The sequence below is a fragment of the Ranitomeya variabilis genome, chromosome 2 (assembly GCF_051348905.1).
Source record: "Ranitomeya variabilis isolate aRanVar5 chromosome 2, aRanVar5.hap1, whole genome shotgun sequence".
Taxonomy (NCBI): Eukaryota; Metazoa; Chordata; class Amphibia; order Anura; family Dendrobatidae; genus Ranitomeya; species Ranitomeya variabilis.
Genome location: NC_135233.1, coordinates 42,540,653 through 42,564,002, shown reverse-complemented (window position 1 = coordinate 42,564,002; position 23,350 = coordinate 42,540,653). Strand labels below are relative to the sequence as shown.

Below are 23,350 nucleotides of genomic sequence, written 5' to 3'. Positions count from 1 at the left end.
TGGGTTGACCATATATCTACTCCTAACGCCAACCCTAGAAGTAGCCGGGGAACATGCCTACGTTGGTCGCTAGATGTCTCGCGCCAGCCGGAGAGCTAACTACCCCTAGAAGAGGAAAACAAAGACCTCTCTTGCCTCCAGAGAAAGGACCCCAAAAGTAGGATACAAGCCCCCCACAAATAATAACGGTGAGGTAAGAGGAAATGACAAACACAGAGATGAACTAGGTATAGCACAGAGAGGCCCACTTACTAATAGCAGAATATAGTAAGATAACTTATATGGTCAACAAAAACCCTATCAAAAATCCACGCTGGAGATTCAAGAACCCCCGAACCGTCTAACGGCCCGGGGGGAGAACACCAGCCGCCCTAGAGCTTCCAGCAAGGTCAGGATACAGATAATATACAAGCTGGACAAAAAATGCAAACAATAACGAATAGCAAAAAGCAAAAAAGCAGACTTAGCTTAATCAAGCAGGAACCAGGATCAGTAGACCAGAGCAATACAGATTAGCTCTGATATCAACGTTGCCAGGCATTGAACTGAAGGTCCAGGGAGCTAATATAGCAACACCCCTGACCTAACGACCCAGGTGAGCATAAAAGGAATGACTGACAAACCCAGAGTCAAATCACTAGTAGCCACTAGAGGGAGCCAAAAAGTAAATTCACAACAGTACCCCCCCTTAGTGAGGGGTCACCGAACCCTCACCAAGACCACCAGGGCGATCAGGATGAGCGGCGTGAAAGGCACGAACTAAATCGGCAGCATGCACATCAGAGGCGACCACCCAGGAATTATCCTCCTGACCATAGCCCTTCCACTTGACCAGGTACTGAAGCCTCCGCCTGGAGAGACGAGAATCTAAGATCTTCTCCACCACGTACTCCAACTCGCCCTCAACCAACACCGGAGCAGGAGGCTCAGCAGAAGGAACCACAGGCACAACGTACCGCCGCAACAAGGACCTATGAAATACGTTGTGAATGGCAAACGACACCGGAAGATCCAGGCGAAAGGATACAGGATTAAGGATCTCCAATATCTTGTAAGGACCAATGAATCGAGGCTTAAATTTGGGAGAGGAGACCTTCATAGGAACAAATCGAGAAGACAGCCATACCAAATCCCCAACACGAAGTCGGGGACCCACACCGCGGCGGCGGTTGGCAAAACGCTGAGCCTTCTCCTGTGACAACTTCAAATTGTCCACCACATGATTCCAGATCCGCTGCAACCTATCCACCACAGAATCCACCCCAGGACAGTCAGAAGGCTCCACATGTCCCGAGGAAAAACGAGGGTGGAAACCAGAGTTGCAGAAAAATGGCGAAACCAAGGTGGCAAAACTAGCCCGATTATTAAGGGCAAATTCAGCCAACGGCAAGAAGGTCACCCAATCATCCTGATCAGAAGAGACAAAACACCTCAAATACGCCTCCAGAGTCTGATTAGTTCGTTCCGTTTGTCCGTTAGTCTGTGGATGAAAAGCGGACGAAAACGACAAATCTATGCCCATCCTACCACAAAAGGATCGCCAGAACCTGGAAACAAACTGGGATCCTCTGTCCGACACAATATTCTCAGGAATGCCGTGCAAACGAACCACGTTCTGGAAGAACACAGGAACCAGATCAGAAGAGGAAGGCAGTTTGGGCAAAGGAACCAGATGGACCATCTTGGAGAAACGATCACATATCACCCAGATGACAGACATGCCCTGAGACACCGGAAGATCCGAAATGAAATCCATAGAGATGTGTGTCCAAGGTCTCTTCGGGACAGGCAAGGGCAAGAACAACCCGCTGGCACGAGAACAGCAAGGCTTAGCTCGAGCACAAGTACCACAGGACTGCACAAATGACCGCACATCTCTTGACAAGGAAGGCCACCAAAAGGACCTGGCCACCAGATCTCTGGTGCCGAAAATTCCCGGGTGCCCTGCCAACACTGAGGAATGAACCTCGGAAATGACTCTGCTGGTCCATTTAGCAGGCACAAACAATCTGTCAGGTGGACAAGAGTCAGGCCTACCAGCCTGAAATCTCTGCAACACACGTCGCAGATCTGGAGAAATAGCTGACAGGATAACTCCTTCCTTAAGAATACCCACAGGTTCAGCGACTCCAGGAGCATCAGGCACAAAGCTCCTAGACAGAGCATCTGCCTTCACATTCTTAGAACCTGGTAAATACGAAACCACCACACGATGCTTAGCACCCTCGAGCCAATGACGCCACTCCTCAAATGCCCACTTCATGGCCAACAACTCCCGATTGCCCACATCATAATTTCGCTCAGCCGGCGAAAACTTCCTAGAGAAAAAGGCACAAGGTCTCATAGTAGAGCAACCAGGGCCTCTCTGCGACAAAACGGCCCCTGCCCCAATCTCCGAAGCATCCACTTCAACCTGAAAGGGAAGTGAGACATCAGGCTGGCACAAAACAGGCGCTGAAGTAAACCGGCGCTTCAACTCCTGGAAAGCCTCCACGGCAGCAGGAGCCCAGTTAGCCACATCAGAGCCTTTCTTGGTCATATCCGTCAACGGTTTAACAACGCTAGAAAAATTAGCGATAAAACGACGGTAGAAGTTAGCAAAACCCAAGAACTTCTGAAGACTCTTAACTGACGAGGGTTGAGTCCAATCATGAATAGCTCGAACCTTGACTGGGTCCATCTCCACAGCAGAAGGGGAAAAAATGAACCCTAAAAAGGGAACCTTCTGTACACCAAAGAGACACTTTGAGCCTTTAACAAACAAAGAATTTTCACGCAAAATCTTGAAAACCATCCTGACCTGTTCCACATGCGAGTCCCAATCATCAGAAAAAACCAGAATATCATCCAGATAAACGATCAAAAATTTATCCAGATACTTCCGGAAAATGTCATGCATAAAGGACTGAAAACCTGAAGGTGCATTAGAGAGCCCAAATGGCATCACCAAGTACTCAAAATGACCTTTGGGCGTATTGAATGCGGTTTTCCATTCATCTCCTTGCTTAATGCGCACAAGGTTGTACGCACCACGAAGGTCTATCTTGGTGAACCACTTGGCACCTTTAATCCGGGCAAACAAGTCTGACAACAACGGCAAAGGATACTGAAATTTGACAGTGATCTTATTCAAAAGCCGATAGTCAATACAAGGCCTCAAAGATCCGTCCTTTTTAGCCACAAAAAAGAATCCCGCACCAAGAGGGGAAGAAGAAGGACGGATATGCCCCTTCTCCAGAGACTCCTTGATATATGAACGCATCGCGGTATGTTCAGGTACCGACAGATTAAACAGTCTTCCCTTAGGGTACCGTCACACATTGAAATTTTCATCGCTGCGACGGCACGATTCGTGACGTCGCCGCGTCGTATAATCATCGCTCCAGCGTCGTAGACTGCGGTCACACGTTGCAATCACGGCGCTGGAGCGATGCCGAAGTCCCCGGGTAACCAGGGTAAACATCGGGTTACTAAGCGCAGGGCCGCGCTTAGTAACCCGATGTTTACCCTGGTTACCAGCGTAAATGTAAAAAAACAAACAGTACATACTCACCCGTCGGTGTCCTTCAGGTCCCTTGCCGTCTGCTTCCTGCTCTGAGTGCAGCCGTACAGTGAGAGCAGATCACAGCACCGCTACACTCTGCTCTCACTTTCCGGCCGGCACTCAGAGCAGGAAGCAGACTGCAAGGGACCTGAAGGACACCGACGGGTGAGTATGTACGGTTTGTTTTTTTACGTTTACGCTTGTAACCAGGGTAAACATCGGGTTACTAAGCGCGGCCCTGCGCTTAGTTACCCGATGTTTACCCTGGTTACAAGCGAAGACATCGCTGGATCGCTGTCACACACAACGATCCAGCGATGTCAGCGGGTGATCAAGCGACGAAAGAAAGTTCGAAACGATCTGCTACGACGTACGATTCTCAGCAGGGTGTCTGATCGCAGTAGCGTGTCAGACACAGCGATATCGTAACGATATCGCTAGAACGTCACGGATCGTACCGTCATAGCGATGGAAATTTCAATGTGTGACGGTACCCTTAGGAAACTTACTGCCTGGAATCAAATCTATTGCACAGTCACATTCCCTATGAGGAGGCAATGCACTTGACCTAGACTCGCTGAAGACATCCTGATAATCAGACAAATACGCCGGAACTTCCAAAGGCGTAGAAGTAGCAATAGACACGGGCAGGGAATCTCCATGAATTCCATGACAGCCCCAACTTGACACTGACATTGCCTTCCAGTCCAAGACTGGATTATGGGTCTGTAACCATGGCAACCCCAAAACAACCAAATCATGCATCTTATGCAGAACAAGAAAACGTATCACCTCCCGATGTTCAGGAGTCATGGACATGGTAACCTGTGTCCAAAACTGCGGCTTATTTTCTGCCAATGGCGTAGCGTCAATACCCCTAAGAGGGATAGGATTTTCTAATGGCTCAAGAACAAAACCGCAACGCTTGGCAAATGACAGATCCATAAGACTCAGGGCAGCACCTGAATCTACAAACGCCACGACAGGATACGATGACAGTGAGCAAATCAAAGTTACAGATAGAATGAACTTAGGTTGCAAATTACCAATGGCGACAGGACTAACAACCTTAGTAAGACGCTTAGAGCATGCTGAGATAACATGTGCAGAATCACCACAGTAGTAACACAAGCCATTCTGGCGTCTATGGATTTTCCGCTCATTTCTAGTCAGGATTCTATCACATTGCATTAAATCAGGTGCCTGTTCAGATAACACCATGAGGGAATTTGCGGTTTTGCGCTCCCGCAACCGCCGGTCAATTTGAATCGCCAGGGCCATGGAATCATTCAGACCTGTGGGAATGGGAAAACCCACCATCACATTCTTAATGGCTTCAGAAAGGCCATTTCTAAAATTTGCAGCCAATGCACACTCGTTCCACTGGGTCAGCACGGACCATTTCCGAAATTTTTGGCAATACACCTCAGCCTCGTCCTGGCCCTGAGACATAGCCAGCAAGGCTTTTTCTGCCTGAATCTCAAGATTGGGTTCCTCATAAAGCAAACCGAGCGCCAGAAAAAACGCATCAATATCAGCCAATGCCGGATCTCCTGGCGCCAGCGAGAAAGCCCAATCCTGAGGGTCACCCCGTAAAAAAGAAATAAGAATTTTCACTTGCTGAGCGGAGTCTCCAGAGGAACAGGGTCTCAGGGACAAAAACAATTTACAATTATTCCTGAAATTTCTAAACTTAAATCGGTCTCCGGAAAACAGTTCAGGAATCGGTATCTTAGGTTCTGACATAGGATTTCTGGTAACATAATCTTGTATGCCCTGCACACGAGCAGCAAGCTGGTCCACACTTGTAATCAAGGTTTGGACATTCATGTCTGCAGCAATCACAAGCCACTCAAAGGTAAAGGGGAAAAGAAAAAAAAAAAATGAGAGAGAGAAAAAAAATCTCAGAACTTTCTTTCTTATAATCCCACTTCTGCAATGCATTTAACATTTAGTACTGGCCTGGCAAACTGTTATGACCCCAATGGCGAGGTTCTCAGAGATATCAGCAAGTCTGCAAAGTACAAAAATCCAGCTCATAGGGCAGTGGTAACTGGGTTGACCATATATCTACTCCTAACGCCAACCCTAGAAGTAGCCGGGGAACATGCCTACGTTGGTCGCTAGATGTCTCGCGCCAGCCGGAGAGCTAACTACCCCTAGAAGAGGAAAACAAAGACCTCTCTTGCCTCCAGAGAAAGGACCCCAAAAGTAGGATACAAGCCCCCCACAAATAATAACGGTGAGGTAAGAGGAAATGACAAACACAGAGATGAACTAGGTATAGCACAGAGAGGCCCACTTACTAATAGCAGAATATAGTAAGATAACTTATATGGTCAACAAAAACCCTATCAAAAATCCACGCTGGAGATTCAAGAACCCCCGAACCGTCTAACGGCCCGGGGGGAGAACACCAGCCGCCCTAGAGCTTCCAGCAAGGTCAGGATACAGATAATATACAAGCTGGACAAAAAATGCAAACAATAACGAATAGCAAAAAGCAAAAAAGCAGACTTAGCTTAATCAAGCAGGAACCAGGATCAGTAGACCAGAGCAATACAGATTAGCTCTGATATCAACGTTGCCAGGCATTGAACTGAAGGTCCAGGGAGCTAATATAGCAACACCCCTGACCTAACGACCCAGGTGAGCATAAAAGGAATGACTGACAAACCCAGAGTCAAATCACTAGTAGCCACTAGAGGGAGCCAAAAAGTAAATTCACAACAAATACCTATAGCACTGAGCTCTCAGCTCTGCTCAGCTCAACACTTTATTGGAAATCTATGTGCAAAAATGACAGTAAAGTCATCAAACGCATTTCGGAATAGAATTCTTTAGTGATCTATGGCTAAGGAATTGTATTCTGAAATGCGTCAGTTGGTCATTTTTGCACATGGATGTCCAATAAAGTGTTGAACCAAGGAGAACGGAGTCCCGACTTTCTTCTGTTTTGATAGTCTCACTGCCTACTCAGGCTGCGGTCCATGCAGGATGTTATTGGTGCAGATGCGGGTGACCTGTTCTTGTTCGTTTTGGATATAGAAAAGAGCAGCCACTAATCTACACCTAATAAAAAAAGAATGCTAAAAGTTGGCATCACAAATTAGGATCCTTGTAGTGCACAAGATAAAAGCTCCAAATCCCCTGCATATCATAAGTAAATGGGTTGGCCAGGACTATCATATTGATTACCCCTCTTTAGGATAAGTCATCGATATCATATCGGTGGAGGTCCAACACCCAGCACCGCCACCGATCAGATGTTTGGTCCCCCAGTGGCTGGAAATATACAGTGGAACACAACAGCTCCATTCATTGTGTAGTGGCCATACTCAGGTACTGCAGCTTGTCTCCTAGTGAAGTGAACGGCAGCTGATCAATAAACCATGTAACTCCGAAACATTGGCAGGAAGAGCTTATGTCTGTGTAGCCTTTCAAATGCTGTGTGGATTGAGACCTGGGCAGCTTAAAGGAGAGTAGAGGCAAAGTGCCACATTTCGAGGTAATGAAACTAATGCTAAGTTAGTAATATAGTTAGTAATACTAATGCTATAATGCTAAGTTTCATCTCATAAAAATATGTTGTTGTTTTTTTTGGAACAGAGGTTTGGATATAGTCAGGGGAGTGAGTCTATCGTAATGGATGGATTTTTTCTTTTTTTTGTGTGTGTGTTTTTGGCCACGTAGTTTGTTTAATTAAAACACTTTCATCTTTACAAGCCTTGTGACCAAAAACTGCATAGCAAGACCCTGGTAATTTGCAGTAAATTCACCTGCATTTTTAAAAAAAACTTTTTTGCCATGGTGCACAATATACCAGTAGCTACATTTACAGACATCCTAAATTTTCAGATAAATGTGGAATTGTTGTATCGCAGGGCTTGATACAAATTGGTCTCAATGTGGATGAACTTCACATGCGCACCACAATTGTTTTTTAGCAGAATGATGTTGGATCCAGAAAATTTGGGTACCAGTGGCTTAGTGTGGATGGAGAGGGCAATGGGGCAGTACTATAAGTTCAACATGTGCACCTATACAGGGGCACAAGAGATAAGGGGATGATTCTGAATTATTGGACTTCAAAGGGCCCATATAATATTCTTGCACAGGGGCATTTTTTGGTCTGTGCCCACCAGTTTGTGACTGCATTGTGCTGCCGCCTGTGCCGGGCTACTCTTTGTGTAGGGGAAAAAAGGGACTTGTTTTCTAGAATAAGGTGAGTAACAAATTTCTTTTTTTCTGTAGGGGCTGGCACAAAGGTGCCATTATTACCATGGAATGGGCATCATTACTTTTTTAAAGGGGCATTAATACTTTATAAAGAGGGCACTCGGAGGGCGTTATTTGCATTAAGGGGGTACTCAGGTAATTATTATTATCATCGTTACTATTATTATTAATGGGTACCGTTACAGGATGCAATACTTGCCTTGCCCCGGGCTCTGCCAACCTACGCTGCACCACTGCTTGGTAAGGAGACACTGGATCATGGCAGAGTTGGGGATGGAGAGATGGTGGAGAAGAAGTCAGTAAAGACCTATCACTAATATATGCCAAGAGTTCTACAAGAAAAAAAAAGGTATTTATTGCCATATTGCTCTCCACAGGTTTGTGACTGCTCAACCCCAGGGGTCCAGCAGCAGGGGGTAGGTATACAATTAATCACGTTAAGACAAAAAAATAAAGCATGTGAGCAAATGTATAACAAAACGTCGCTGTTCAAACCAAACACCCAGCTCATTAGCAGGCACCACAAGGGGTGTAGGAGGCAGAGGGAACAGATGGCGGACAAGGCACCTGCTCTTATAGCCTGGAGTCTACACAGTAAGCACAGAAATGGTCCGAAGGTTAGAGATCCAGCAGAGATTAATACAATGCGTATGCCCTGAAAGCAAAGAGGCCAAAGGACGTAAGGGCAGAACACTTGCAAGCTCGGAAGGAGAATAAAGCCTACATTAGCCTCAGACTTGGTTGCCGATCTATCGTGTTTTTGAGTCTGGACTTTTTTTTTATATATAGAGAAGGCGGTTGGTACATAAAAGGTAACGGTGGGGGTAAAAAAAAAATGGAAAAACACAGAAAAAATGCCCTCTGGTATATTGAAGTTGAGAGATGGTCCACTTAAAGAGGCATTCCAGATCATATCACCAATCCACAAGATCACCGAGGTCACATAACTGGCCGCTCCTGGCACCGGAGTATCCTCACAGCGCACAATGCACACACTGTGAGGATTCAGAAGTCCTGCAGTCACACAGTTTGACTGCAGACTTTAACATCAAACCTGGAGAGAACCCCTTTAACCAAAACCACTGTACTAGGATTGATATCATCACCATACAGTGACCATATAATGGTAATATCAGGTCTACACCAGTGCTGTGCAGGCCATATATGTCTCCTGTGCAGGTTCTCATCAGTGACGCATTGTTGATTGTATTCGTTCATTTTCTTTTTTCCTTTGCATACGGCCCATTTTTTTCCTATAGCAAGATGGCGCGGCCGGCGCCTGCACGATTGCAGCTATCGGATCGCCGATAGCTGCTACTGCGCACCGCAGCCCGCGCCCATTAACTAGTTAAATGCCGTTGTCAAACGCGGGAGTGCTCGCACAGCTGACCCCCGTCACATGATTGGGGGTCATCAGTGCATTGCCATAACAACCAGAGGTCTCCTTGAGACCTCTATGGTTGTTGATGGCCAATTGATTTGAGCACCACCCTGTGGTCGGCGTTCAAAGCAACCCTGCACTTCTGCTACATAAAAAAAAGTGTTTAAAAATATTAAAAAAATAAAAAATATATAAAAGTTAAAATCACCCCCCTTTCCCCCCAATCAAAATAAAACAATAAAAAAAAAATCAATCCTACACATATTTGGTATCGCCGAGTTCAGAATCGCCCGATCTATCAATAAAAACAAAGGATTAACCTGATCGCTAAATGGCGCAGCGAGAAAAATATCAAACCGCCAAAATTACGTTTTTTTTTGGTCGCCGCAACATTGCATTAAAATGCAATAACGGGCGATTAAAAGAATGTATCTGCACCAAAATGGTATCATTAAAAACGCCAGCTCGGCACGCAAAAAATAAGCCCTCACCTGACCCCAGATCACGAAAAATGGAGATGCTACAGGTATCGGAAAATGGCGCAATTTTTTTATTTTTTAGCAAACTTTGGAATTTTTTTTTACCATTTAGGGTGCTTTCACACTAGCGTCGTACGACGCACGTCGCAATGCGTCATTTTGGCAAAATTGCCCGCAGGATGCGTTTTTTCCCCATAGGGTTGCATTAGTGACGCATTGCGACGCATTGCCACACGTCGCATCCGTCGTGCGATGGATGCGTCGTGTTTTGGCGGACCGTTGGCTCAAAAAAACGTTACATGTAACTTTTTGTGTGTGTCGTGTCCGCCATTTCCGACCGCGCATGCGCGGCTGGAACTCCGCCCCCTCCTCCCCGGACATCACAATGGGGCAGCGGATGCATTGAAAAACTGCATCCGCTGCCCCCGTTGTGCTTTTTTTTCACAGTATGCATCCGTACGTCGGCACAACGCATTGCGTCGTGCGTCGTACGACGCTAGTGTGAAAGTAGCCTTAGATAAAAGAGAACCTAGACATGTTTGGTGTCTATGAACTTGTAATGACCTGGAGAATCATAATGGCAGGTCAGTTTTAGCACTTAGTGAACCTAGCAAAAAAGCCAAGCAAAAAACAAGTGTAAGATTGCACTTTTTTTTGCAGTTTCATCGCACTTGGAATTTTTTTCCCGTTTTCTAGTACACGACATGGTAAAACCAATAGTATCGTTCAAAAGTACATCTTGTCCCACAAAAAATAAGCACTCACATGGCCATATTGACAGAAAAATAAAAAAGTAATGGCTCTAGAAATAAGGGGAGTGAAAAACGAAAAAACGAAAAAAGCTCCGGGGGTGAAGGGGTTAATATCTGCCCTCAGTCACTGGCTTTCTCACTCTGGCGGAGAAAATTGCGCTGGAGCCCACACCATTTTTTTCCGCGATTTAACCCTTTATTTTAACAGCTAGAGCCCCCAAATTATGCACACACACACACAAACTACTAACATTAGTAGTGAGGAATATGCAAAAAAAAGGGATATGAAAAGGTGTACTGTATGTAAACCATGTCTCATATCATGTCGGGTTTGGGAAGGAGAAAGCAAAAGCCGGCAATTGAATTACCGGCTTTTCAGCTATCTAGCGCTGTATGAAATATATATATATATATATATATATATATATATATATGTCTCACTGACATAGTATAGGTATATATATATATATATGTATATATATATATATGTGTGTGTAGACATTAATTTTATCTGTTCTATTCTAACCTGTCATTGTTATTTTACTGTACACCGCACTGAATTGCCGGCTTCTCTGTAGAACACCGCTGCGTATTTCTCGCAAGTCACACTGATGGTCCGTGTGTAATCCGTATTTTTCTCGCCCCATAGAGTTTCATTGGCGTATTTTTTGAGCAATACGCTGACAAACGCAGCATGCTGCGATTTTGTACGGCCGTAAAATACAGATGCGTAATATATACGCCAGATAGAAGCTGACCCATAGAGCATCATTGGTCCGTGTGCAATGCGTAGTTTTTGCGCACCTCATATGTCCGTAAAACTCTCTAGTGTGACGCCAGCCTCAAACTGATTTTTTTTTTAGGAATTTATGGATAAAATGAAAAGGATTACATACACATTATATATGTGATCATGCTGCAGCACAGGCATCACCACTGACGCCTGCCTGCAGAAGGGGATTTGTTTGTTCAAGATGTATATAATACTCATCACCACAAGCCGCCCCTGAGCACAAGCATATAATTAACTAAAAATTGAAAATAAAGATTAAAAAACAACCACAAGACGGATTTCATCAACCAAGGTATAATTTTAACATTCTGACACTGTGTGTAGGTTACTGAGCACAATCCTGCTGACAGGTTAATTTTAACTCTTTTCCGACATTGTGCGTAATAGTATGCCGATGTTGGAATCCCCTTTTGGTGTGGGCTCCGGCGCGGAGCCCGTACCTTTCCGGGCACATGCCAGCTTATATATATAGCTGACATGTGCCCGCAACAGCCACGGATGGAATCGCGATCCACCTGCGGCTGTTAACCCGTTAATTATCGCTGTCAATCTCTGACAGCGGCATTTATTATTATTATCATTATTATTATTATTATTATTATTATTTATTTATACAGCACCATTAATTCCATGGTGCTGTACATGAGACGGGGTTACATCAAAATACAAATATCACTTACAGTAAACAAAACTAACAATGACAGACTGGTACAGAGGCAAGAGGAACCTGCCCTTGCGGACTTACATTCTAAAGGATTATGTGGAAGGAGACAGTAGGTCGGGGGTTGCAGTAGCTCCGATGGTGTTGAGGTGGCCGTGTGGTCATTGCAGGTTGTAAGCTTTTTTGAAGAGATGGGTTTTCAGGTTCCGTTTGAAGGATACAAATGTGGTGGATAACCGAACGTGTTGGGGCACTGAATTCCAGATGATGGGGATATTCCGGAGAAGTCTTGGAGGCGATTGTGTGATGAGCGAATAAGCATGGAGGAGAGAAGGAGGTCTTCTGAGGACCAGACAGTGCGTGAGGGAAGATATTGAGAGATTAGTTTGGAAATATACGGAGGAGAAAGGTTATGGATGGCTTTGTAGCTCAGTATTAGTAGTTTAAACTGGATACGCTGGGAAATTAGGAGCCAGTGAAGGGATTTGCAAAGAGGGGAGAGATTAGTTAGTTGGGCAGCATAGTTAAGAACGGACTGGAGGGGTGTGAGAGTGTTAGAAGGTAGGCCACAGAGGAAGATGTTGCAGTAGTCAAGGCGGGAGATGATTAGGGCATGCACAAGCATTTTGGTAGAGTGAGGGTTGAGAAAGGGACGGATTCTGGAAATATTTTTGAGCTGGAGGCGACAGGAGGTGGCGAGAGCTTAAATGTGCGGTTTGAAGGACAGGGCAGAGTCAAGGGTTACTCAGAGGCAGCGGATTACCGGGACAGGGGAAGTGTGAATTCATTTATTGTGATAGATCAGGTAGGAAAGGTGTGCGAGATGGAAGAAAGATAATTAGTTCAGATTTGTCCACATTGAGTTTGAGGAAGCAAGAGGAGAAGAAGAAGGAGGATATGGCTAATAGACACTCCGGGATTCTGGACAGCAGAGAGGTGACATCTGGGCCAGAGAGGTAGATCTGAGTGTCATCAGCATATAGATGGTACTGGAGGCCATAGAGCTTTATGAGGACTTTATGAGTTGTCCAAGGCCAAAGGTATAGATTGAGAAGAGAAGGGGTCCTAGGACAGAGCCTTGAGGGACACCAACAGAGAGGGGGCGAGATGAAGAGGTAGTATGGGAGTAGGAAACGCTAAATGTGCAGACTACTCCCCTGGACGAAGCTTAACCGCGAAACGCGCGTCGGGGTCCATTTACTGCTCTGCTGTTACAGGTAAACATACCTTCACCTCTCCCTATGTCTGTTTGTACATCATCTAGCATGTGGTCAGTATATTGATATACATAGTGGCAATACTCTATATACCTTTCATTATGCCTTATATTTGAGCACTACTATGTGGCCAGTATGTTAAGTTATATACAGTGACTCTATTGTCAACTTCTCTAGGGCTTATTTACATTTTTTTAGGTTAATACACCTCTTTATTCTATTATATATATCTTGTATCCCCAGTTTATATATGACATGCAGCGCTGACCCGTGCATTTCCATTTAGCCCACATTATGGAATTTTGTGCTTTTTAGCAGCTTGGCTATTATTTGCTTGAACTATCTATATATTTTTTCTTTACTTGGCTTTATTTATTAGGGAACACTTTATGTTGGATAGGTGTATTTATATATGTATTTCCTCAGCAGACAGTATATTTTCTGCCTTATGTTTCTCCACTGATTGTCATTTGGACTTTACCAGAATTTTTAATGTATTATTAATAAAATTCTTCTTTTAATTGGCACAAAGCTTCCGTTTGGTTCTATTTTTTGGATATTTGCTTTACTTTGGAAGTGCCTGTGATATAGGCTATTGTTTGGGATACATAAATGTGCAGTTGGTAGGTATGAGGAGATCAAGGATAGGGCAAGGTCTTTGACACCAAAGGAAAAGAGGATCTGTAGTAGGAGGCAGTGGTCAACTGTGTCGAAGGCAGAGGACAAGTCTAGAAGGAGGAGTATAGAGAATTGTCTGTTAGCTTTGGCTGTAAGTAACTTTTTAACTTGCGCTTCCGGCAGCCGCGCCGGAAATCCTGCCCATTGGTGACCCCGTCACATGATCGCAGGTCACCAATGGGTTGGCATGAAAACCAGAGGTCTCCGGCAGACCTCTATGGTTGACATAGCCAGATTGCTATGAGCACCGCCCAGTGGTCGGTGCTCAGAGCAAGTGAGCATTTCTGCTACAAACAGGCGATCTGATCATCGCCTGTGTGTAGCAGAGCCGATTGGACAACTGCAGCTTCTATTCTCCCAAAAAGACTATTGAAACATGCAAAAAGTAAAATATACACATATTTGGTATCACCGGGTTGAGAATCGCCCGATCTATCAATATAAAAAAAATTAACCTGATCGTTAAACAGCGTACCGAGAAAAAGGTCAAAATGCCAGAGTTACAATTTTTTAGTCGCCACAAAATTGCATTAAAATGCAATAACAAGCGATCAAAAAATCGAATACACACCAAAATGGTATCATTAAAAACATCAGCTCGGCGCACAAAAAAATAAGCCCTCATTTAACCCGAGATCACGAAAAATGGAGACGTTACGGGTAGCGCAAAGCATGCTTACGCCTGCGCATCATCTTGCGCATGACGCAAACAAAAACTCTGCTTGCGCATGCGTTTAAATGCGTTTTGGCATGCGTTTGAGTTTTTTTTGCTCATGGTGGAGTCGGTGACATAATTTTCTGGACATGCACAGTTTAAAGTATGCATGCGTATCGAACGTATGTGTACGCATGTCCTTGCGTACAATGTGTTCCCATAGACAGTAATGCGTTTTTTTACGCACTCATCCACATTCGCATGCCTGAGCATATTTGACAGATTTTTGCAGTCTCCAAAAATGCTACATGTTGCGTTCGCGGCGCCCCGCCGCACACCGCGAAACAACGCATGCGTACGCAAAAGCATGTAAACGCATGCAAACGCATGTCCATGCATACACCATGTTAAATATATGTTCGCATGACGCATGCAGATCTATGCAGATCAAACGCTGCACATAAATTCGCAAATGTGAAACCAGCCTTACTCTGCACAGATTTCAATTTGCGACATCTGCCGTTCATGTACAGCGGAGGTGCACACTGTATATATGGAGCGGGATTAGAGGTAGCAATTGTCAAAGTGGCATTTTAGACGTCGGAATGTAAATAAAATAAAAAAACAAATAACATATTTGGTATCTCCTTGTGCATAACTAATAAAATATGGTAATTATCCCAAATGGTGAATGCCAAAATGGAAAAAAAAATAGAAATGGCAGTTCTTTGGCCACTTTGTGTCCCTAAAATTGAATAAAAACAGATTAGTTGTATTTTCCTAAAATAGGGAAAATAGTATTTTTTAAAAACTGCAGCTTGTACGGCAAAAATTAAAGCCTCATACTACTCTATCAAACGAAAAATAAAAAAGTTAAAGCTATTGTAAGACAAGGAGAAAAAAAATAAAATGGGAGTGGTGCCAGGGGAATGCTAAGGAAACTGAGCGGCAAGCTTTTGAGGAGCTTTGAGTTTTTGAGGATGATTTTGGAGAGTTTTAATGCCATTTCCATTTCAAAAACCCAATAAAAAGACTCAGTGAATACATCCAGAAGTTATGTGCATACAGAAGGGTTTTTTTTAGATGTTTTTGGATCAAGAAACTAAGTGGAAACTCTCCATATCCTCCTCAAAACTCTTCAAAAACCTGCAGTTTTCAATTAGTAGTTTCTTCTAACAAAAAGCCAAAAGCCTTGTGCACCAGCAGAGTTTTTGAAGCAAAAAAAAAAAAACACTTATTTTTTTTTGGGGGGGTGTCTTTCGTTCCCTGAAGCTATTTTGAAGAATGTTGGAAAGTTTTTTTTTCCCTGAGTCCTTTCTTTTTTTGCACCCTTTTGATTGGACAGTGCCTAGTTTGGAAAAGTTTCCTTCAGGATCTGCTTCAAAGTGACATGCATGTTCCTTTTTGCCATGTTTAAAATCCTCCTTTTTGAATTGTATTTTGAGGAGAAATTTGCAGAGGATCTACTCGAAAAAAAACTCCACGTGATGTGATGGAATGCGCACGTCTTTTTCATGCAGGTTGCTTTCTAGAAAAACTCCTGAAAAAGCCCTAAACACTCAAAAGAATGAACATTTTTATGTAAGTGACTTTTTGTTCATGTGTTCACACATCTCAGCTTCTTTTAGGCTATGTGCACACGTCAGGATTTTGTCAGGATTTTTCCTCAGGATTTGTAGCCAAAACCAGGAGTGGAACAATTAGAGGAAAAGTATAATAGAAACATATGCACCACTTCTGCATTTATCACCCACTCCTGGTTTTGGCTACAAAACCTGATGAAAAAGCCTGACAAAATCCTGACAAAATCCTGACGTGTGCACATAGCCTAAATCAGTTCCGAATTCCAAAGACGCCAAACGATTAAAAGAAGTGAGGTGACCATTCTTCAGGCATTTTCTGCATACTTTATAATGCAAGTCAACAGGAAGGCTCAAAAGATGCCCGAGAGACGAGCTTTTTGCCAGCATTTTTCCTTAAAAATCCGCTAGCAGATTTTTCATATATATTTCACCACAGTAAACACCATTGGTATGATATATACCTGCCTACATATCTATAACTGTATATTCCTATGTGTTTATACACATTTACTAAATAACACTATTTGTATGACATGTATTTATGACATATTTCTATGTTCTGGATGTTATATAGAGCTGTGGTATGAGCTGCTGACAGGACAGAGCCCGCACCGGCTGACAGGACAGGAGCTGCCTCATGTCACCTCCTCACAGTCCCCAGTGCCGGGCGGGAGTGAGAGCACAAGCGGCGCGTGGTTCATTCCTCGTCACTCTCCAGCTCACCACCCCCATGCGCTGAGCAGTTGGTACGCTCCGTGCTGGGAGCATCATGGCGATAGATGGTAAGTAGGCCAATAACCGTCTGCTGATCGTCTCATTAACAAGTCATTAGGGGGGTTCTGAGACCCTGCGGCCAGCACAGGGCGAGGCAGCGGCGGCCACTAGAACAGTGTGTGTGACCCGGCTGTAGTGGATAGTGTATACTGTGACTGACAGCAGCTGTGCTCAGTGTGTGTGTGTTTACTGGGCATCCCCCAGTGCCTGTGTATGGTGTGACTGGTGGCTGGTGATGGCTCCTCAGAGCGGTGTGTGACACTTTTTTCTACTCTACCCGGTTACTTCGTCTTTTTTTTGGTGCATAAAGCGACTTTTAAATGGCGCCGTCACATGATAAAAGCGCCAAAAAGACAAGGGCGACATTTTGGCTTTGGTTGGACCGAAATTTTTTGACTTGTCTGTCAAGGAATGCAGCATGGCGGCCGCATGTGACGGGGAACGTCGCGTTAGTCCCGGGGCCACACGAAAAAAATCAGAGCGTTCACCATTTTGGTCAGTTTCATGAACAGGAATAATGAAGGCAGTGTAAAGGCGGCAACGGCTCCCACGGACGAGCGCACCCAGTCGGGATCATACCGCCATATTGGAAAACCAGGGGCCGGTCGCCATCACGAATTGCGGGCGTGATGGCTCCGTGTGACCGTCCGTAGGCGCCCGAGCTGCCTATTCAGTGTGATTTTTTTTAATTGCAAATGCTCTGACTATATTTATGACATAGGCTTAGTGTACGTCATAAGTGGCTCGTTGGTGAGAGTCCGAGCACGCCGTCACGTCCATTATGCTTGTCGGGAGCCCACTTTTCCCAAACGGGTGGTGATCCCAAAAATGATATCACACCATAGAGGTGTCATTTGGAACATCCCTTTAAGTCCTGATTGGTGCAACGACATGATGCACATGCAACGTCGCGCCGACCCTGCTAATCAAGAAGAGGCATCAGGGTCTCGTCCAGCGTCCACGGTGTGTGACTCTATTAATCTCAAAAGTAAAGGAGCAGAAACGCTCAGCAATGTGCTGCTCCAAGACTGAAGAGGAGTGCAGCGCTTAGTGAGTGCTTCTGCTCTTTTATTGTAGTGACCATAGTCGGTTACAACACCCGGACCCCCCACAGATGAAGACTTTAATGTGATCACTGACAAAAAGTTTAGTGGTTCAGACAGAGCACTTCAATGACTTATATATACACGTCTCCAAACTGTATCTCTGTAACTGTCACAACACTACAACTCTCAACAAACATGTATGTACAGACTGCAACATCATGGAAGTTGTAGTTGTAACAGCTGGAAAGTCTCAGGTTGGATGACTCCATTGCTTTGTGCAGCTGGTATATAAGACTTGTGGTGCTGAATGGACAGCTCCTGATTTGATTCACCATGGTAAAGGCCCCTATTCATCCTTGTTTTTGTTTTTTTTCCTTTTACTTTACGTATTGACTCTCTTAAAAATGGTTCACAAATAGTTTTCAATATATGTGCGTGTGTGTGTGTGTGTGTGTATATATATATATATAGAGAGAGAGAGAGGTTGAAGGAAAAAATGTGGCACTCACCCTTTTGCATAAATATCATAGTCTTTATTACACCATAAAAGGTATAAACGAATTCAGTCCATGGGAACAGCTGGTTTTCCGAGGGGTGCGGGGAGAAGTAACAAAAACCTGCCGTTCCCATGGACTGAATTCGTTTATACCTTTTATGGTGTAATAAAGACTACGATACTTATGCAAAAGGGTGAGTGACGCATTTCTCCTTCAACCTCTATTTAATTCATTCATTGTTTTATGCTGAGCACCTACTACCCATCATTTTGCAAAACTGCATGCTGGTCTAACTTACGGATCCACCAAATAAATAGCGCATATGACCCTGGTGCCGTTCTTTCATCTTTCTTTGTTGGATATGTATATATATATATATATATATATATATATATATATATATTTATATATATACATATATATATACACAGTACAGACCAAAAGTTTGGACACACCTTCTCATTTAAAATTTTTTCTGTATTTTCATGACTACGAAAATTGTACATTCACACTGAAGGCATCAAAACTATGAATTAACACATTATTATTATTATTATTATTATTTATTATTATAGCACCATTTATTCCATGGCGCTTTACATGTGAGGAGGGGTATACATAATAAAAACAAGTACAATAATCTTGAACAATACAAGTCACAACTGGTACGGGAGGAGAGAGGACCCTGCCCGCGAGGGCTCACAATCTACAAGGGATGGGTGAGGATACAGTAGGTGAGGATAGAGCTGGTCGTACAGCGGTTTGGTCAATCGGTGGTTACTGCAGGTTGTAGGCTTGTTGGAAGAGATGAGTCTTCAGGTTCTTTTTGAAGGTTTCGATGGTAGGCGAGAGTCTGATGTGTTGTGGTAGAGAGTTCCAGAGTAGGGGGGATGCACGAGAGAAATCTTGTATGCGATTGTGGGAAGAGGAGACAACAGGTGAGTAGAGAAGGAGATCTTGTGAGGATCGGAGGTTGAGTGTAGGTAAGTACCGGGAGACGAGGTCACAGATGCATGGAGGAGACAGGTTGTGGATGGCTTTGTATGTCATGGTTAGGGTTTTGTACTGGAGTCTCTGGGCAATGGGGAGCCAGTGAAGGGATTGACAGAGGGGAGAGGCCGGGGAATAGCGGGGGGACAGGTGGATTAGTCGGGCAGCAGAGTTTAGAATAGATTGGAGGGGTGCGAGAGTGTTAGAGGGGAGGCCACAGAGCAGGAGGTTACAGTAGTCGAGGCGGGAGATGATGAGGGCATGGACTAGGGTTTTTACAGATTCTTGGTTTAGGAATGTACGGATCCGTGAAATATTTTTGAGTTGGAGGCGGCAGGAAGTGGAAAGGGTTTGGATATGTGGTTTGAAGGAGAGATCAGTGTCAAGGATTACCCCGAGGCAGCGAGCTTGTGGGACTGGGGAGAGTGGGCAGCCGTTTACTGTAATGGATAGGTTCGTTGGGGAGGTCGTGTGAGATGGGGGAAAGATGATGAATTCTGTTTTGTCCATGTTAAGTTTTAGAAATCTAGCGGAGAAGAAGGATGAAATAGCAGATAGACATTGAGGGATTCTGGTTAGTAGGGAGGTGATATCTGGTCCAGAGATGTAGATCTGTGTGTCATCAGCATAGAGATGATACTGAAAGCCGTGAGATTCTATGAGCTGTCCCAGGCCAAAGGTGTAAATGGAGAAGAGCAGGGGCCCTAGAACTGAATCTTGCGGGACTCCGACAGATAGGGGTGTGTGAGTGGGAGACGCTGAATGCCCGGTCAGTTAGGTATGACGAGATCCAGGATAGGGCCAAGTCTGTGATCCCAAAGCATGAGAGGGTCCGCAGCAACAGGGAATGGTCCACTGTGTCAAAGGCAGAGGACAGGTCCAGGAGGAGGAGGATAGAGTAGTGCCGCTTGCTCTTGGCGGTTAATAGGTCATTGGTGACCTTAGTTAGGACAGTTTCCGTGGAGTGGTGTGACACATGTGGAATTATATACTTAACAAAAAAGTGTGAAACAACTGAAATTATGCCTTATATTCTAGGTTCTTCAAAGTAGCCACCTTTTGCTTTAATGACTGCTTTGCACACTCTTGGCATTCTCTTGATGAGCTTCAAGAGGTAGTCACCTGAAATGGTTTTCACTTCGCAGGTGTGCTCTATCAGGTGTAATAAGTGGGATTTCTTGCCTTATAAATGGGGTTGGGACCATCAGTTGTGTTGATACACAGCTGATAGTCCTACTGAATAGACTGTTAGAATTTGTATTATGGCAAGAAAAAAGCAGCTAAGTAAAGAAAAACGAGTGGCCATCATTACTTTAAGAAATGAAGGTCAGTCAGTCCGAAAACTTTGGAAAACTTTGAAAGTGTCCCCAAGTGCAGTGGCAAAAACCATCAAGCGCTACAAAGAAATTGGCTCACATGAGGACCGCCCCAGGAAAGGAAGACCAAGAGTCACCTCTGCTTCTGAGGATAAGTTTATTTGAGTCACCAGCCTCAGAAATCGCAGGTTATCAGCAGCTCAGAGTAGAGACCAGGTCAATGCCACACAGAGTTCTAGCAGCAGACACATCTCTACAACAACTATTAAGAGGAGACTTTGTGCAGCAGGCCTTCATGGTAAAATAGCTGCTAGGAAACCACTGCTAAGAACAGGCAACAAGCAGAAGAGACTTGTTTGGGCTAAAGAACACAAGGAATGGACATTAGACCAGTGGAAATCTGTGCTTTGGTCTGATGAGTCCAAATTTGAGATCTTTGGTCCCAACCACCGTGTCTTTGTGCAACGCAGAAAAGGTGAACGGATGGACTCTACATGCCTGGTTCCCACCGTGAAGCATGGAGGAGGAGGTGTGATGGTGCGGGGGTGCTTTGCTGGTGACACTGTTGGGGATTTATTCAAAATTGAAGGCATACTGAACCAGCATGGCTACCACAGCATCTTGCAGCGGCATGCTATTCCATCCGGTTTGCGTTTAGTTGGACCATCATTTATTTTTCAACAGGACAATGACCCCAAACACACCTCCAGGCTGTGTAAGGGATATTTGACCAAGAAGGAGAGTGATGGGGTGCTACGTCAGATGACCTGGCCTCCACAGTCACCAGACCTGAACCCAATCGAGATGGTTTGGGGTGAGCTGGACCGCAGAGTGAAGGCAAAAGGGTCAACAAGTGCTAAGCATCTCTGGGAACTCCTTCAAGATTGTTGGAAGACCATTCCCAGTGACTACCTCTTGAAGCTCATCAAGAGAATGCAAGAGTGTGCAAAGCAGTCATCAAAGCAAAAGGTGGCTACTTTGAAGAACCTAGGATACAATACATATTTTCAGTTGTTTCACACTTTTTTGTTAAGTATATAATTCCACATGTGTTAATTCATAGTTTTGATGCCTTCTGTGTGAATTTACAATTTTCATAGTCATGAAAATACAGAAAAATCTTTAAATGAGAAGGTGTGTCCAAACTTTTGGTCTGTACTGTAGATAGACAGATATTTGTGAACCACTTTGAGGAAAGTAAAAATATTTCTATATATGATATATATATATATATACACTCACCGGCCACTTTATTAGGTACACCATGCTAGTAACGGGTTGGACCCCCTTTTGCCTTCAGAACTGCCTCAATTCTTCGTGGCATAGATTCAACAAGGTGCTGGAAGCATTCCTCAGAGATTTTGGTCCATATTGACATGATGGCATCACACAGTTGCCGCAGATTTGTCGGCTGCACATCCCAAAGATGCTCCATACAAGGCAGGATGGATCCATGCTTTCATGTTGTTTACGCCAAATTCTGACCCTACCATCCGAATGTCGCAGCAGAAATCGAGACTCATCAGACCAAGCAACGTTTTTCCAATCTTCTACTGTCCAATTTCGATGAGCTTGTACAAATTGTAGCCTCAGTTTCCTGTTCTTAGCTGAAAGGAGTGGTACCCGGTGTGGTCTTCTGCTGCTGTAGCCCATCTGCCTCAAAGTTCGACGCACTGTGCGTTCAGAGATGCTCTTAGGCCTACCTTGGTTGTAACGGGTGGCGATTTGAGTCACTGTTGCCTTTCTATCAGCTCGAACCAGTCTGCCCATTCTCCTCTGACCTCTGGCATCAACAAGGCATTTCCGCCCACAGAACTGCCGCTCACTGGATTTTTTTTCTTTTTCGGACCATTCTCTGTAAACCCTAGAGATGGTTGTGCGTGAAAATCCCAGTAGATCAGCAGTTTCTGAAATACTCAGACCAGCCCTTCTGGCACCAACAACCATGCCACGTTCAAAGGCACTCAAATCACCTTTCTTCCCCATACTGATGCTCGGTTTGAACTGCAGGAGATTGTCTTGACCATGTCTACATGCCTAAATGCACTGAGTTGCCGCCATGTGATTGGCTGATTAGAAATTAAGTGTTAACAAGAAGTTGGACAGGTGTACCTAATAAAGTGGCCGGTGAGTGTATATACATATATATATATATATATATATATATATACTAGCTGAAGAGCCCGGCGTTACCTGGGCATAGTAAATATCTGTGGTTAGTTATAGCACCTCACTTCTCTTATTTTCCCATCACGCCTCTCATTTTCCCCCTCACTCCTCTTATTTTCCCCCTCACTCCTCTCATTCCCCCCTCACTCCTCTCATTCCCCCCTAACACTTGTCATTTAGACCTCACATCTGTCATTTTCCGATCACTCCACTATTTTCCCTCACTCCTCTCATTTTGCACTCACACCTTTTCATTTTCACTTCACACCCCTCATTTTCACCTCACACCTCTCATTTTCCCCTCAGTATATACATGTTTGTCATCTCCCTTATATATAGTATACACCTGTATGTCATCTCCTGTATATAGTATATACCTGTATGTCATCTCCCCTGTAAATAGTATATACCTGCTGTATGTCATCTCCTCCTGTATATTGTATATACCTATGTGTCATATCCTCCTGTATATAGTATATACCTGTATGTCATCTCTTCTGTATATACTATATACCTGTATGTCATCTCCTCCTATATATAGTATATACCTGTATGTCATCTCCTGTATATAGTATA

General features: G+C 44.3%; 1 protein-coding gene across 2 annotated transcripts in view; it reads left to right on the top strand.

Moving 5' to 3' along the window:
• Positions 1–16,650: 16,650 nt before the first annotated feature.
• The window catches only part of SYT14 (synaptotagmin 14), a 203,785-nt gene continuing 197,085 nt past the window's right edge, over positions 16,651–23,350 (top strand). Inside the window, exon 1 of one of the 2 annotated variants that reach the window (XM_077282335.1) lies at positions 16,651–16,764. In XM_077282335.1, coding sequence (XP_077138450.1) covers positions 16,752–16,764 — 13 coding nt within the window. In that variant the 5' untranslated portion in view covers positions 16,651–16,751. The remainder of the gene's footprint in view (positions 16,765–23,350) is intronic. The other variant, XM_077282336.1, reaches the window with a different exon arrangement.